The following is a 16925-nucleotide window of genomic DNA, read 5'->3' as shown; positions in this document are numbered from 1 at the left end:
CGGATGGGCATTGCCTGCGATGGGGGCAGGCTGGGGTAGGGGCAGGGCGTGGACCAGCAGAGGGGGTGTTTATCCCTCGCATTTGCTGTGTCTGCCACCTGAGGGCGTCTGTCTCACTGTGGGCGTGGGAAGTATTGGGGTGGCTGGGCACGCATGTGGTGAGGCTCTTGGTGACCCCTGCATGCACCCTGCAATGCCGCGTGTCTGTGTGGGGGGCGTGGGGGGATGTCAGCCTTGGGCTCCTGCTATGCCACCCACTCAGCATCTCAGAGCCTCAGTTTCTCCAGCTGTATATTTTGGGTTGTGGTATGGGAAGGGTCAGTGGGCACAACCCTCCACAAGTCCAAAGGGTCAGGCTTTATTGTCATCGTCTCTGTCCACGTGGGGGACTCAGGCGAGGCCAGCAAACTCTGCACCCTAGAATGTGCATGGCGCTGCATATGCGGGTGGAGCTGCTTCCTGGGCGCTCCTCCCCCAGGTTCACCCACGGGGCGGGTAGCACCCAGCCCCCAGCAGCCTGGGCCAGCCCTGCAAGCCCTGTCTCCCTAGTCCTCAGCCTGAGGAAACCCCTAGGAGTCGGGGCTGCCCCGCTGGGCTCAGGGCAACCCCGCGCGTGGCCGTCGTACAGCTGTGGGCGGCAGCTGGATCAGGACCTGGTCCGGGTTCCCCGCGGTGTCCACCACGTGCAGGTGCCCCAGGCTCAGGAAGGCCTCTGGGGCAATGCTGGTCGCGTGGAGCCTGTTGGCCCTGGACAGAGGAGCGGGTGTGAGGGCAGGTGCAAGGGGAGGCACCAGCCACCCTGGCCTGCCCCTGCCTGCCTCCCCCGGCCCGGGCCCTCCCTGCCCTCCGGGCACCTGGGCACCTGAGGAAGAGGGCGCGCAGGTGGGGCGTGCTGAGGAAGGCGTCTGGGCCCACGTGGCTGATGCGATTGCCCTGCAGGTGCAGTTCCTCCAGGGCCTCAGGCAGGTCAGGGGGCACGAAGGACAGTTCATTGTGGCTGAGATCCAGCACCTGCACGGGGGGACAGAGCCGGCACGTGTGGGCCCCGAACCTGGGCCACCCAGGACCTTCCCTCGACACCTAGCCTGGTCCTTCTGTCCCCAAACTCCTCCTCTCCGCAGAAGTCAACCGAGTTCCTTCTCTGTGCCAGGCCCTCCCTGTTCTCGGGCCAGGGGCACAGCCAGGGTCCCTGCTTAGGGAGATGCTCTGTTCATTGCTGCAAGGATTGTTTTCTCCACTCCCTTATCATCTTGGAACACACTCTACCCTCCCCTTGTTGTTTGTTTTGCTGATTGTCTCACTCCCAAGCAGGGGCGGGAACCGTGGGAGCTCCGGACCTGCAAGCATCCCTGGCACCCAGAGATACCATAGCATCCATAGAAGAGGCAGAGGGGATGGCCACGGCCTGAGCCCTGGAAGCTGGACCTGCCTTATCTGTTGTGCCAAGGCCTGACACACAGGAGGCCTGGCAAGGCCTTGAGGGGCGAGCTGGGCAGACAGAGGTGGCAGAGAGGCCCAGGGACAGCCCAGGGACAGCCCCATGTGCAGTCTGGCCCAGATCCCACCCCTGACCTTGAGAGCCTGCAGCTCGTGCCAGGTCCCCGGCCCGATGTCGCCGACGCGCAGCCGGTTGTGTGCCAGGCCGAGCTCCTGCAGCTGGTCCAGGCCGACCAGCGGCTCAGGCTCCAGGGCCCGCAGCTGGTTGCGCTGCAGCCTCAGGGCGCGCAGGCCGGCGGGCAGGCCGGAGGGCAGCCGGGTCAGCTGGTTGCCGGCCAGATCGAGGCTGCGCAGGGCGCGCAGCGGGCGGAAGGCCCGGCGGTGAACGCGGGCGCTGGCCAGGCGGTTGTAGGCCAGGTTGAGCTCGGCCAGGCCGGGCATGGAGGCCAGGTCGCGGGCACCCAGAGCAGCCACGCGGTTGTGGGGCAGCACCAGGGCGCGCAGGCGGCGGGGCAGCGCCGGGGGCACGCGCTCCAGCCCGTTGCCGTACAGGTGCAGCGTGTGCAAGCGCCGCAGCGACCGCAGCGCCCCGGGGGGCAGACCCGCTGTCCCCAGCTGGTTGTGCTGCAGCAGCAGGTAGCGCAGGCCCCGGGCGCTGAGCAGGCGGGCTGCCTCCACCCGGCGGATACGGTTTCGGCCCAGGTGCAGGACAGCCAGGGTCCGGGGCAGCCCAGCAGGCACCTCGGCCAGCTGGTTGTGGGACAGGTCCAGGTACTCCAGGCTGCGCAGCTTGCTGGGGATGGGGGGCGGGGGTGGGGGAGACGGGACCATGCGTCAGGCTGGGAGCTCACAGCGTCATAGTCCCAACTGGTGCCCATCAGCAGGTGCATGGGTAGTCCAAATGTGTGCCATCCGGAAAGCGGAATATTACTCAGCCAGGAAAAATGTGTTGTTCAGGGTCCATCCCACAACAGGGATAAACCTCGAAGACAAGATGCTGAGTGAAGGAAGTTGGACACCAAAGGACACATCTTATATGGTTCCACTTCTATGAAATAGCTAGAATAAGAAAACTCATAGAGGCAGAAAGAAGATGAGAGGTGACCAGGGGCTTGGGGTGGTGGCAGCAAGGAATGGGGAGTTTCTGTTTGGGGTGGTGAGAAAGTTTTGGTCTGGCCATGGATGGTGGTGATGGTGGCACAACATTGTAAAAGTAACGAATGCCACTGAGTTGCACACTTAAAGATAGTTAAAATCAGTGATATATATATATATATACATGCATATGTCATACAGTCATCCGAAGTTTGCACCAAATTTTTCTAAGTCTTGCATTTGCAGGGCTTATAAAACAGTTTAGCAATAGACTACAAAAAAAAGAAGGTTAAAATGGCAAATCTTATGCTATATATTTGTTACCACATTTTTTTTTTAAGTTGGGGGCAGGCAACTTAAAAAAAACCCTCCTGGGGGCAGGAGGGTTAGGGAAGTGTCCTGAGATATGCTGGAGGTTTCATCTTGGGTTGATGAGGTGAGAAATAAATTTGGGGTGCCCAGGGGAGATTCCAACCTAGGATGTCGATGTGACCATGTGACCATGACGAAGTTCTGGAACTGAGGGAGAAAGGCGACCTTTTCCAAGTGGCTGCAGTGACTTGGGGGTATAAAACCACGTCTCAGAGTGGATGTTGTCCAAATTTTGCAAGCAGTAGGTGCTCGGTAAATGGGGTGACTGGCCCACTGGGGGAGGGGGATTGAGAGGGTTGGACCCCAGGCTCTGAATCCTCACCACTGCTGCCAGGCCCCTCCCACCCCACCACAATGCCCACCTGAAGGTGGTAGCATCCAGGCCGCTGTCCGTCAGTTGGTTGTGCTGGAGGTAGAGCTCACGGAGCTGGGTCTGGCGGCTCAGGGCTCCTCGGGGCACCTTGGCAATGAGGTTATTCTGGAAGGGGGGTGGGGTGCGGAGAAGAGAAGGAGACTGAGAGTCGGGGGCAGAGGAGAGCCATGGAATGTTCTTGAGTGCAGGAGTGACGGGGGTTTGCGTTAACTCCTCAGCAAGCGCCTAGAGCGAGCCATCAGCGGATGAGATTCAAGGGAGGTCTTCTGACTGCTGGGAGTGCTGGGGAATTGGGAGGCTTGTACGTGAGGGGATGGAGGGGTCCCCCAGAAGAGAGGTGTGGGGGGCACATGAGAATGGAGAAAAACAGATGGCCAGGGATGTGTTGAAGAGGGAGGGAGGGTGGGCTGGGGGCAGATGCACAAACTTGGGGTGAGCATGAGAGACCCCAGTTAGAGAAGAAGAGCTCCATGCGGTCCATAGCTCAGCCTCCTAAATACTACTTGCCTGGCCCTCAGGCACTTTCGTCAGGGTTGGGGGGGCCACTGGCATCTTTTCAAGCCGAAGTCCAGGGATTGGAGTGGGGAGGGTGAGGACGGGGAGGCCCCCCCACGGGAGCCCCGGGCCTCCCCCAGTGCCCCCAGCTCACGCCCCCCCCGCCCCGGCCTCACCTGCAGGTGCAGCCGCTCCAGCGCGGGTGGCAGGCTGGGTGGCAGGTAGCTGAGCTGGTTGCTGGAGAGACTGAGGGTGACGACGGCTGCAGAGCCACGGAAGGCGTCGGGGGGCAGGCCGGCATTGCTCAGCTGGTTGTTGTGGAGGTACACGGACCTGAGGGGAGCCAGGCTCCGGCCACCCGCTGGCACCCTCCCTGCCGCCCCCACCCCCACCCCGCTCCAGCTCGGGGGCCCCCGTGAAGGTGTGTGTGTGGGTGCGTTTGTATTAGTGAGTGTGTGCATGAGTGTGTGGAAGGCTGTGAGCACGTGCATGCTGTCTGCACCTCCAGGACTCCAGGACACAGAGCACTGAACCCCATACCACCACCCCCAGTATAGGGCATGCCCCCTTGGAGCCCCAGGGCGGGGTGGGGACACCCCCTGCCCCTCCGCCTGTTCGGGCCAGGGGCTACCTGAGCTCCGGCTTCTCCCCAAAGGTGAGTGGGAAAATCTCCGTCACTTGGTTGGCAGCCAGATCCGCGACGCGCAGGGAGCGGGGCAGGAACTGGGGGGCCACTGACAGCTGGGGGAACGCAGCCGCGCTGGTCCCAGTGCCACCTCCCTGTGCCCCCCTTTGTGCTGTGTGACCCTGGGGCCAGGCTGTGCCCTCTCTGGGCTCACCTTGTTGTGGGCGATGTATATGTGCTGCAGCTGCGTCAGGGACTCGAAGGCCTCGTCTGGCAGGCCTGGGGGCGGAGGGCAGGTTTTGGTTAGGGGTTCCCAGGCCTGGGGCGGTGAGGGGACCCCGAGCATAGTGGAGCTGGGGCGACCCCAGGCCTGTGGCTGGGGGGCAGAGTCAGGGAACCCTGGACCTGTAGGGGATCTTTGGCTTGAGGAGTGCTACAGTTAGGGGACCCCCAGACCTGGGGGAGCAGGGCACACGGCAGGAGTCCCCGTGGCCCCAGAGCTCTTGTCTGGAGGCCGGCACAGGCTCTGGGTGCTCTTCCCACCCCCCACCCCCACCCCGTCACCTCCACTCAAAGCCACAGCCCCCGGCCCCCCACCCCTGCCCCCGAGTTTCCATGCTGTTCAGCAAAGGGCGGTTCTGGGAAGCTGGCCACGCGCTGCCCGCAGCCCCGGGGCGGGAAGGGAGAGGGCTGCTGGGACCGCCTGCCCCACAGGCTGGGGAGGCCCCCCCAGTGCCCCTGCCCCCTCACCCTCGGAGGAGATGAGGTTGTTGTGCAGGTTGAGGGTCCGCAGGTCCCTGAGGCGTGACAGTTCGTTGTAGGGGAGTTCCTGGAGCTGGTTGTTCTGGGGAGTGCAGGGGGGGCGCACTCACACTCCCGACCTCAAACCAGCACCCTCAGCACCCATCACCTCCAGGATCTCCACTCCGACTCCCATCGCTGCCAGCACGCAGACCCCAGACTCATCAGAACTGACCTCTGGTCCTTTCAAGACCCCCCTCCCCGCGACCCCCCCACACCACCCCCCCATCACCAGCAGCCCCACCTGCAGGGAGAGGTGCCGGACGGCCCTGCTGACGTTGCCAGGGAACACGTGCAGATCCAGACCCTCGCAGTCCACTGTGTCGGCCCTGGGGCAGGAGCAGCGTGGGGGGCAGGCCCGGGGCGGGGGCCGCGAGCTCTCACCCAGGTGGGGGAAGGCGGCGTCCTCCACACCGGGGGCGGCGGGGGGGCCCGGCCACAGCAGGAGCAGCAGCAGGCTCAGCCACTGGGAGTGGAGAGAGGGGTGAGCGCGCCCCCCAGGCCGGGCCTGGGGTCACCATGGCGACAGAAGCATCCCCGCATCAGGGGAGGGTCTGGGGGGGGAGAGGAGGGGGGTGGTCTGGGTGGCCAGAGCCCGTTGGCAGAGGCTGGAGGGGGGAGGAGGAGAGGCCCCTCAGACCCTCCCGGCCCCACCTTACCATAGCCAGCCCCGGGCTCTGCTGCCTCGCCCCAGCTGCCTACCAGGTCTCCGGGACAGACGGAAACCAGGCGGGCAGCCACCTCCTGGGCCTCTGCCGAGGCCGCCCCCGCCCCCAGCCCCCAGTACCCCAGCCTGTTTTCCCAGGGGTGGGCGTGGGGTGGGGGCGGGGGGACGTGGCTGGCCTGCCCCCTTCCCTGCCCTGGGGAGGGTGAATAAGTGGCCGTATGGGTGGGCGAGGACAGGCCAGCCCTTCCCCTCTGCACCACCCCCCCATGCCTCCCCACCCACCCCAGCTCCTGCTTGCGTAACCTCAGCCAACTCAGGCCGGGCCACGGGAACGAGGAATGTTTGGAGAAAAGCTGAGATTGGCCCTGTCTGGTATTTGGGCCGACCGCAGGAAGAGGGGAGGGCACAGAGGGCCGGGTCGGGGGGAGGCTTTGGGGCACAGGAAGGTCCCTGCAGGGGTTGGGACTGGGAGGGAGGGGTCGCAGGGTGGGGGCTGCTGGGCTCAACCTGCCAGCCCAGATGCCAGTCTGGGGGCTCTGGGCCAGTGCTGCCATCCAGCCCTTCCTCACCCCTGCCAGCTGGCCTCGCTGGCGGCAGAGTCCCCCACCCGCACCCCCCCCACCTCAAGTGGTCACAGCTGCCTGGAAGGAAATGATATGTATCGCGGCTTAAGGATGGGAGCTTGGGTGCCAGCCTGTGTGGATCGTCTCAGAAATGTTACAGGATTAAATGAGATGGCGTGTAAAGGGCGTCTCTGGGCTCTGAGTGCAGGAGCAGGGGGCAAGGGGCACATCTCCTTCACATCCTTCAGCCGAGCCATCGCCAGCAGGACTCCTCTTCCTGCCTGGACCCCAGCTCTCCCACACTTTGAATGGGGGTGACAGATGAAATGTCTGCACTTGCCGAGCACTCGATTCAGGGGTGAACCAGGCAACAGGCTGGACAAGGGGTGTGACTGAAGTTGGGCACAGGGGTCCAGTGCTCTTAATTCGGAAGATGCAGGGGAGCAGGGATGTGAGACCGGGAAGGACAGGCAGTCAGGGTGCCAGCGAGAGGGTGATCTGCTTGTTTGGAACCTCCTGGTATGAGCACTCAAAATCCTGCATCCCTGGAAGCAGGGACGGTGGATCACCGGGGTTATTCCAGCGAGTATCCGTCAGGGTCGGGTGGGGGAGCTGGGGCTAGGGGAGCAGTGGGAGAGAGCTGTGGGAACACACCCCACCAGGGAGTGTGAAGTTGAACCCTGAGTAGGTAGCAATGAAGGACACTGAGGTGATGGAAATGATACCTGGGGTTAAGGATGGGAGCTTGGAGAGTAGGTGTGCCGGTGAGAACAAGCCCGTGAGGAGATGTGATGGAGAGAGAGCATGTTTGGGGTGGTCCTGGGAAGTCTGTGTCTTTAACGCCCCTTCTGGAGCTGTTATGGTTTGTCTGCATTTGCTAGGATTGCGTGACCCCCTGATGATCCCTCTCCCACTCACGGCTGGGTCGGGACAGGATGTAGCCTAAGCTAGCAGAGATCCATAGACCTGACCCCAAGTTCTCCACATGAGGCCAATGCACAAGGAAGGAGTTGAGTAGAGACCCCCTTAGTCTTCTGAACATAGTATTGGAGGTGATTCTGGGGAGACTGAACTACTGCACAAGTCCTAGCCCCAGCGAAGCTGCCACGAGAACCAAGCTGTTTGAGTTTTGGGCAGGTCTCTTTCAGTTGCAAAGGACAGAGCACCCAAAGCAAGCTTGCTAAAGAGAACTGACTCATGAACAGAAATGTTGGGAGGATGTGCCTTCAGGTACAGCTGGATCCAGGAGCTCAAATGATGGTCTCCAGATGGATCCTCTCTCTCTTCCTCTCAATTCTACCAGCAGGCTCCCCTGCTTGGCATTGAGATGGTCCCCAAAGCAACATACCTTCATTCCCCAGCCTAAAGCCTCAAGCTTGGATCCCATTGGCCTAGCTTAGGCCACATGCCCATCTCCAAACAGGTCTCTTTGGACAGAGGGAGGGGATGTGCTGACCTGCTGATAACCTAACCAACCAGCACTCCTGTAAATGGCCCAATGGCCTCATATTCCTCACACCCTGCCTAGCCCCACCCCACCTGTTGTAGCCCCCCCATGTCCAGCAGAGTCTAGCACAAGTCGGCGTTTACGCACATTAAGGGAATGCATGTAGAAATGTGGCTGTGTGTGAGGGTAGATTTTCAGGGCAAGGGTGAATTATTGTTCCTCAGTCCTGAAGGTCTGTCCTCAGGGCGGGCAGGCATGAGGGGTCCAGGGGCAAGGGACAGTTGCAATAATAACGTTGATGGCCTGTCCCATCCAGTCTTATTTTGTGTGGGAGAGACCAAAAGGCTGAAAAAAATGCAATCTCCCAATAAGAAGAGGAAAACAGGAGTTGTGATATCAGGTAATGGTCCCAAAGCACTCTCAAGATAACCCCCTCCTCATTCTCTGCCAGTATTCAACCTAAAGACAAGGGTCGAGGCCATAGTTCTCAATCGGTCTCCATCTGGATGATAAACCTCTCTGAAACTGGGCTCAGTCCACAGAAATGCTAATATTTAGCCGGGAATATGGGTGCCTGGAATAAAGAACTACATTCCCAGTATCTCTTGCAGCTGGATGTGGCCGTATGACCATACTCTGCCTAATGGAATGTAAGCAGCAGTGGTACGTGCTACTTCAAGGAAAGGGGGTGAATTTCTATTTCCTACTGTAGAAACGTACATGTGATGGCTGGAGATCCAGCAGCCATTTTGACCATGAAGTTCTCTTGGGACCAGAGGCTTTGCATGGTAGAGCAATGAGATACCAGCAGTCAGGGTTCTGGATACCATGAAGAGTCATGCCACCTCTGGATGGCCAGCTCCAGTCTCCTTGGACTTTGGAGAGAAACAGACATATCTCTTGCTTATTCTACTCTTTCTCTTTTATTTCTTCTTTCCCCCCCCCCATTTTTAGAAGCTGAATCTAAACTACTACAGGAAATATCCAGTGAGGTGAGAATTAAAGGTACATTGTGGGTGGCATTAAGCGAGGATATAGAATAAGAGGAGGAGGCGGCCATGGCTTTGAGGAATACTTACATTTGAGGAATGGGCCGCAGAGGAGCCAGAGATGGCCATGGAGAAGGAAGGGTCGGAATGAGACAAGGAAACTGACCATATCCAGTAAAATAGAAAATGTGGCTGCAATGTATATTAGTCAGCAAGGCATGCTTTTTCTGCATAACAAACAGCCCCAAAGGTCAGCAGCTAACAGCAAAACAACGGAGCCCAGAAGCAAGGGACCAGCAGATGCCAGCCACAGACTTCCCAGCTGACAGAGGTATTGCAGACCCATTGGCCTTCCTTGAATTAAAGTATCTTTCCCTAGATGCCTTAGTCCAGACATATTCATGGGCTTAGAATTGTAAACTTGCAACTCATTAAATCCCCTTTATAGAAGTCATTCCATTTCTGGTATATTGCATTCTGGCAAATTGCAAACTAAAACAGATTTTGGTACCAGGAGTGGGGTGCTGCAGCAGTTTGCAAATACCAAAAGTATTGGAATGGCTTTTTAAATGGAAATGGGGGAGATTCTAGAAGAATTGTGATATGCTTGATAGAGAAGGCCTAGAATGCTTTGGTAGAAATGTGGACTCTAAAGATACCTCTGATGAGGCCTTAGAAAGAAATTATGTACATATTATTGCAACTGGAAGGAAGGAGACCCTAGTCTTAAAATAGCAGATAATCTGGCAAAATTCACTACTGGTTCTGATGAAAGGCAAATTTTAAAAGCCATTACCTTGATATTTAGCAGAAGAGATTCCCAAATCAAATGTGGAAAGTGTAGCCTGGTTTCTCCTTGCAGCTTATAGTGAAATGTGACAGAAAAGAGATAAGCTGAGAACTCCTGTGTATAAAGAAACCAGAAAATGGTGGCCGGGAATATTCTGGGTTCCCAGAAAGTGAGACCTCAGTGAATAGGGCCTTGTTCTAGTTTGCTAGCTGCCAGAATGCAACACACCAGAGACGGACTAGCTTTTAATAAAAGAGGATTTATATAATTAGTTCTGCAGAGGAAAGGCAGCTTACTTTCAACTGAGGTTCTTTCTTACATGGGAAGGCACAGGATGGTCTCTGCTGGCCTTCTCTCCAGGCCTCTGGGTTCCAACAACTTTCCCCATGGTGATTTCTTTCTGCATGTCCAAAGGCCTGGGCTGAGCTGCGAGTGCTGAGATGAGGTATGCTGAGCTGCTTGGGCTGTGCTATGTTGTGCTCTCTCATTTAAGTACCAGCCAATTAAGTCAAACATCATTCATTGCAGCAGGCACGCTTCCTAGCCGACTGCAGATGTAATTGGCAACAGATGGGGTTCACATACCATTGGCTTATGTCCACAGCAACAGAACTATGTGCCTTCACCTCGCCAAGTTGACAAATGAATCTAACTACTCATGTCCACCCCTTGTCAATTTGGCAACTACACGCATCACCTTGAACAACAATAAAGTACAAAAAATTCTCTTCTGGCTGTGGACCTGTGAATCTCAAAACAAGTTGTCTGGTACCAGTATGCAAAGGAGGAACAGTCACAGGATCTATAGGGAGAAACTGGAAGGAAAATCAGCAGGGTAAATACCATTGGATTTCAAAGTCTGAAAGTCATTTATCCTTCAGCTTTAGAAAGTGGCAGTCCCACACTTTCCAAGGGCCTATGTAGTGGCCTGCCTCTTTCCAAATCAACCTTGGGGAACATTGAAGAGACCACCTTCTTCTCGGCTCCACTCTCTCCAGGCATTGGGGCCAACCCTGGGCTCTCTGCCATTTCCGGGGTACACGCTCAACCCCTCCATGTGGTGGTAGCCAGGCTCTCCTCAGTCCCCCAAGGAGTGTGCTAAACCTTTTCCAAGGCCTGAGGTGGCACAACTCTTCCACTGCAATGAGATGGGAGACTCAACCTCTGCCCTCAGGGCAAACTCACCCGCTCCATGTATATGGGTGGGTCCACTCTCCTGGCCTGGGTTTCTTGGCTTCAGATCCGAGTTTCCATGGTTCTCATTCTGAAAACTCCAATTTGTCCCTTTGTGACCCCCTTGGTCCAGATTGGCAGTGGTTCCATTTACACCAATAATCTCTTCAAGCATTCTAGGCCTTCTCTATTAGGCTTCTCACAACTCTTCCAGAATCTTCCCCTTATCCATTTAAAAAGCCATTCCAACATGTTTGATATTTGCAAGTCACAGCAGCAGCACCCCACTTCTGGTACCAAAATCTGTTCTAGTTTACTAGCTGCCGGAATGCAACACACCAGAGATGGATTGGCTTTTAATAAAAGGGGATTCATTTCATTAGTTCTTCAGAAGAAAGGCAGCTAACTTTCATCTGAGGTTCTTTCTTACATGGGAAGGCACAGGATGATCTCTGCTGGCCTTCTCTCCAGGCCTCTGGAATCCAACATCTTTCCCTGGGGTGATTTCTTTCTGCTGCTCCAAAGGCCTGGGCTGAGCTGCGAGTGCTGAGATGAGGTATACTGAGCTGCTTGGGCTGTGCTATGTTGTGCTCTCTCATTTAAGTACCAGCCAATTAAGTCAAACATCATTCACTGCAATAGGCACGCCTCCTAGCTGACTGCAGATGTAATTAGCAACAGATGAGGTTCACATACCATTGCCTCATGGCCACAGCAACAGAACTAGGTGCCTTCACATGGCCAAACTGACAACTGAATCTAACTACTATGGGCCTTGTATGAGGATTTAACAGAACAGAGAAGCAGTCAGCCCTTATATGACAAGCGAGGATTGGAGATGAAGTTATCCAGAAAGGATCTGTGGAAAGTCCTACTTTCCACAAATGCACGTGGTGGCCTCTCCTGGCCTATCAGTTCTCTTCCAGGTTCCATTAACCTTTAACTTCTGCTTCCCATAGTTTTCTCTCCAATGGTAGGATTCAGATTCATCCTAAGTGAGTTGGCCCACACCTTAACTAAAGCCAATTCATCAAAAGGTCCTGCTTACAATGAGTTCACACCCACAGGAATGGATTAAGTTTAAGAATGTATTTTTCTTAGGTGCGCATGGCTCCAAACCTCCATACAAAGTGACTCTACCATTTTATACTGCCACCAGGCTTGTGTGAGATTTCCAATTCCTCTCCATCCTTGTCAACATTTGGTGTGCTCAGTCTTTTAAATTTAGTCATATTTTAATAGGTGTATAGTTATGTAGTCATATCTCATTGTAGTTTTAATCAGCCTTACCCTGATAACTAACAATGTTGACCATCTTTTTCTTTGCTTATTGTCCATTCATATATCATATATTTTAATATTAAATGCAATACTTATTTGTGAAATGCAATACTTATTTTAAAAATTATCAAAAAGTTGAATGTAGTTAGAATAGGAAATGTCCGGTTGTACATGTTGCCGCAATAAATTTATTTTAATCAAAGTCAGTGAAAAATTCAAAAGCTGCATTTAAAAGTGCTATCTATAAATCATGATATATATCGAAGGGGTTTGTATGCAGGCTTGGTGGCAGGAATTGACAGTGGTTCAAACGAGGGGAAAGGCTTGTTTCTCGTGTGATGTGCCAGAGGACAGTTCTTGGGGCTGGTTTGGCGATTGAGATTCAAAGTGCCCTGGAGACCCAGTCTCCTGTCCTTCTCCTTGGTGTTTGGTGACCCACACCCCGGTGCTCTGAAATGGTTCTCTGCCCCATTCACCTTCCAAGCAGCAGTGTGGACGAGACCAGGTCCCACCCTTTGCCAAAAGGTCGGGCAGCTGAGGAGTGCTACCTTTATGCTGGGCTGTTGTACATGCAGATAAAGATTGGGATCCATCACTACACAAAAAAACAGGGGGACCCATATGGGGGATGGGCCATTTGGGCCATGGCGAAGACTGAACTCAGACCTTTCCATGTTCAGACTTGGTGATCTCCAAAGTCAAGTGTGTGGGTTTGGAGCTGTCACGTACCCCAGAAAAAAACATGTTCTTTTTTAACTTCTGAAAGAGTATGCTTAACTGGGAAACAGTGCTGCAGTGAGCAACAGACAAAGGCAACCCAAGGGACGTCCTACACATCACACTAAAAAAAGACACACAATGTTTTGATAATAAAAGCCAATTGAAGAGCAGGTGATGGTGGCGCAGGGGCAGAGTTCTCGCCTGCCATGCCAGAGACCGGGGTTCGATTCCTGGTGCCTGCCTGTGCAAAAAAAAAAGGAAAAGAAACAATTGGAATATGGATTCTCCTGGTCAACTTCCCCAACCTCATCCTCTGCGGGGTTGGGAAAATGCCTAACCATTTTCTTGGAGGCATGTGGCTTACTGAGAGATACAGCCCTTCAGGGGTACCTTCTTGTTTTGTTTTTTTGTTTTTTGTTTTATAAAGAACAGTTCTTTAGATTTTTTGAAGTCTTAATTTGTTGCTTTCATTCCATGTCCTCCCAAGGCCATCAGGCCAGCTTCTGTGCAGATTGCCTTGATGTCAGCGTCAGAGAGGTCATCTTTAGCCATGATCAAGTCATCCAAGATTACATCGTTGGCCAACGTCATTCTGCTCATGTGAATCTGGAAGATGTGCTTCTTGCTCGTCTTGCTGGGCGGGGGGAAACTCGATCTTCCTGTGAATACAGCCTTGTCTGCTAAGAGCTGGATCCAAAGTTTCCATTTGGTTTGTGGCCACGATAACTTTCGCACCTCCCCTTGCATCAAATATCCAGCTGGTTCAACAGTTCCAACAGAGTTCGCTGAATTCTCTCTTGCCACCACAATTTGAGTCACGTCTTCTTGTACCAATGGCATCGGTTTCATCAATAAACACAACGAATGGTGCAAGTTCTTCGGCAACTCGAAATAATTCCTGTGCAAGTTTGGATCCATCTCCTAGGTGCTTCTGAATAAGTTCAGAGTCAACCACTCTTAAGAAAGTAGCCGAGATTTTGTTGGCTACTGTTTCAGCTAACAACGGTTTTCCTATGCCAGGTGGATCATAGAGAATGGCCCCCTTAGGGGGCTTAATACCCATCTCTTCCAAATATTAGGGGATGTGCAGTCTTGGGGTTTGTTCATATGAAACTTAACCCCACAAAGGATAGGTCAAGCCTACTTAAAATTAGGCCTAAGAATCACCCCCAAGAGAGCCTCTTTTGTTGCTCAGATGTGGCCTCTCTCTCCAGCCAACATGATGAACAATCTCACCACCCTCCCCCTCTCTGCATGGGACATGACTCCCAGGGATGTGGACCTTCCTGGCAATGTGGGACAGAAATCCTAGAATGAGCTGAGACTCAGCATCAAGGGATTGAGAAAAACCCTAGAATGAGCTGAGACTCAGTATCAAGGGATTGAGAAAACCTTCTCAACCAAAAGGGGGAAGAGTGAAATGAGACAAAGTGTCAATGGCTGAGAGATTCCAAACAGAGTCGAGAGGTTATTCTGAAGGTTCTTCTTACGCATTGAGTAGGTATCAGCTTGTTATCCAAGATGTAATGGAGAGGTTGGAGGGAACTGTCTGAAAATGTAGAGCTGTGCTCCAGTAGCCATGTTTCTTGACAATGATTGAATAATGATATAGCTTTCACAGTGTGACTGTGTGATTGTGAAAACCTTGTGTCTGATGCTCCTTTTATCTACCTTGTCAACAGATGAGTGGAACATATGGAATAAAAATGAATCACAGGGGGAACAAATGTTAAAATAAATTTAGTTTGAAATGCTAGTGATCAGTGAAAGTGAGGGGTAAGGGGTATGGTATGTATAATCTTTTTTTTCTGTTGTCTTTTTCTGAATTGATGCAAATGTTTTAAGAAATGATCATGATGATGAATGTGCAACTATGTGATGATATTGTGAATTACTGATTATATATGTAGAACAGAATGATTGTACGTTAAGAATGTTTTTGTTCGTTGTAAAATTTTTTTTAATTAATAAATAAAGGAAAATATTAGGGGATGTGTAAGAGGAAGCTCCACAGATTCCTTAATTTCCTGAATTTTGTTGTCCAACCTGCCAATATCAGCGTAGGTCTCCTGGGGGTTCTTTTCCACCTTCACCGCCGTGACGAGGGCGTTGGTGTCATCTGTCAGGGCCCCTGAGCAGGACAGAGCAGCCTGGTTCCAGTAGATCCTTTTCCACAAATGAAAGAATGTTCCGAGCCCACTGAAGTAGCTACGACGGGATGATTGTCATCGATGATCTCTTCCAAGGTTCCTACGGACATTGGGGCCTCCTCAGATTATCTCCCTTTGCTCTTTCCTCCTCTTGCTTTTCTTCTAATCATCTCTTTGGTTCCTGATTTCTAATGGATTCTTCCTCCACGACAAGATAATCTTTCAATGCTCTGTAACTTCAACAATTTTAACCGGCACTGAGTGTGAGGTGTCACCAGCGATGGTTTCCTGGCAGCATCGGATCCCTTTGTTTTCCTCTTCTTTTTCCCCACTCTACTTGGTACAGAGGTTCATTTTTCTTTGTCTTGTCCTTGTCATCGTTTTTGCCACCTCCAGGCCCAGGACCACCACTCTGACTTTGATCCATTTTGCTTTGGCCAAGGCCATGTTCTTTTATTTTAAAAAAAATATTTTTATCGATAAATCAACATATAAACACAAACATTCTTAACATTCAAACGTTCCATACATGGCATGCAATCGATCCCTCATGATATCATCACATAGTTGTATGTTCATCACCGTGATCATTTTTTAGAACATTTGCATTACTCCAGAAAAAAACATAAAAAGAAGAAACTCATACATACCATGCCCCTTGCCCCTCCCTCTCATTGACCACTAGTATTTCTATCTACCCAATCTATTTTAACCTTTGTTGCCCCTATTATTTGTTTACTTTTTAACCATATTTTTTACTCATCTGTCCATGCCCTAGATAGAAGGAGCATCTGACACAAGGTTTTCACTATCATGCAGTCACGTTGTAAATGTGTTCTGTTTTGCTAGCTGCTGGAATGCATTTACCAGAAACAGAATGGCTTTTAAAAAGGGAAATTTATTAAGTTGCTAGTTTACAGTTCTAAGGCCAAGAAAATGTCCCAATTAAAGCAAGTCTACAGAAATGTCCAAGCTAAGGCGTCTAGGGAAAGATACCTTGGTTCAGGAAGGCCGATGAAGTTCAGGGTTTCTCTCTTAAGTAGAAAGGCACATGGCGAACACAGTCAGGGTTTCTCTCTCGGCTGGAAGGGCACATGGCAAACACAGGGTCATCTGCTGGCTTTCTCTCCTGGCTTCCTGTTTCATGAAGCTCCCCGTGTGTTTTCCTTCTTCATCTCCAAAGCACTGGCTGGTGAACTCTCTGCTTCGCGTTGCTGCAGCATTCTTTGCTCTCTCTGAATCTCCTTCTTTCTCCAAAATGTTTACTCTTTTTTATACGATCCAAGTAAAGTAATTAAGACCCACCTAGACTGGGTGGAGAGACATCTAATTCAGCTTAACAGCCACTCTTGATTGGGATACATCTCCAGGGAGATGATCTAATTACAGTTTCAAACATACAGTACTGAATAGGGATTAGAAGAAACGGCTGCCTTTACAAAATGGGATTAGAATTAAAACATGGCTTTTCTAGGGTACATACATCCTTTCAAACCAGCACAAAATGTTATACCATTATACAATCACCTTCAAGAAACAAGGCTACTAGAACACAGCTCTACAATTTCAGGCACTTCTCTTTCACCACTCTAATACACCATAAATTGAAAAGAAATATCTATATAATGCTTAAGAATAACCTCCAGGATAACCTCTATGTTTGAAATCTCTCAGCCACTGACACTTTTTCTCATTTCTCTCTCTCCTTTTGGTCAGGTAGGCTTTCTCAATCCCATGATGCTGTGTCCCAGCTCATCTCTGGAAGTCATGTCCCACGTAGGGTGGGAGGGCAGTGGATTCACCTGTGAGTGCAAACCTATTATGGGTGGGACATTTTAATAAGGTTCTTTCAATTGCGATGGGACCTACCCATTCAAGATAGGTCTTAATCCTATGCTGGAATTCTTTATGAGGATAAAAGGCCGAAAACCCAGAAAGCTCAGAGGG

General features: G+C 52.5%; 1 protein-coding gene and 1 pseudogene across 1 annotated transcript; both read right to left on the bottom strand.

Annotated features, from left to right (window-relative positions):
• Positions 1-274: 274 nt before the first annotated feature.
• PODNL1 (podocan like 1) lies at positions 275-6108 on the bottom strand. Its single transcript, XM_077121632.1, has 10 exons — positions 5858-6108; positions 5443-5664; positions 5148-5241; positions 4612-4676; positions 4404-4513; positions 3949-4105; positions 3267-3382; positions 1573-2230; positions 863-1011; positions 275-747 (listed from the first exon to the last, which is right to left on the bottom strand). The coding sequence occupies exons 1-10, from the start codon at positions 5858-5860 to the stop codon at positions 597-599; spliced, it is 1725 nt and encodes a 574-aa protein (XP_076977747.1). The 5' UTR covers positions 5861-6108; the 3' UTR covers positions 275-596.
• Positions 6109-12937: 6829 nt separating this feature from the next.
• Positions 12938-15517, bottom strand: LOC143650973 (26S proteasome regulatory subunit 4 pseudogene; annotated as a pseudogene).
• Between the last annotated feature and the right edge of the window lie 1408 nt (positions 15518-16925).

Source organism: Tamandua tetradactyla, chromosome 11, assembly GCF_023851605.1.
Source record: "Tamandua tetradactyla isolate mTamTet1 chromosome 11, mTamTet1.pri, whole genome shotgun sequence".
Classification (NCBI taxonomy): domain Eukaryota; kingdom Metazoa; phylum Chordata; class Mammalia; order Pilosa; family Myrmecophagidae; genus Tamandua; species Tamandua tetradactyla.
This window is presented reverse-complemented; position numbering and strand designations above follow the sequence as displayed.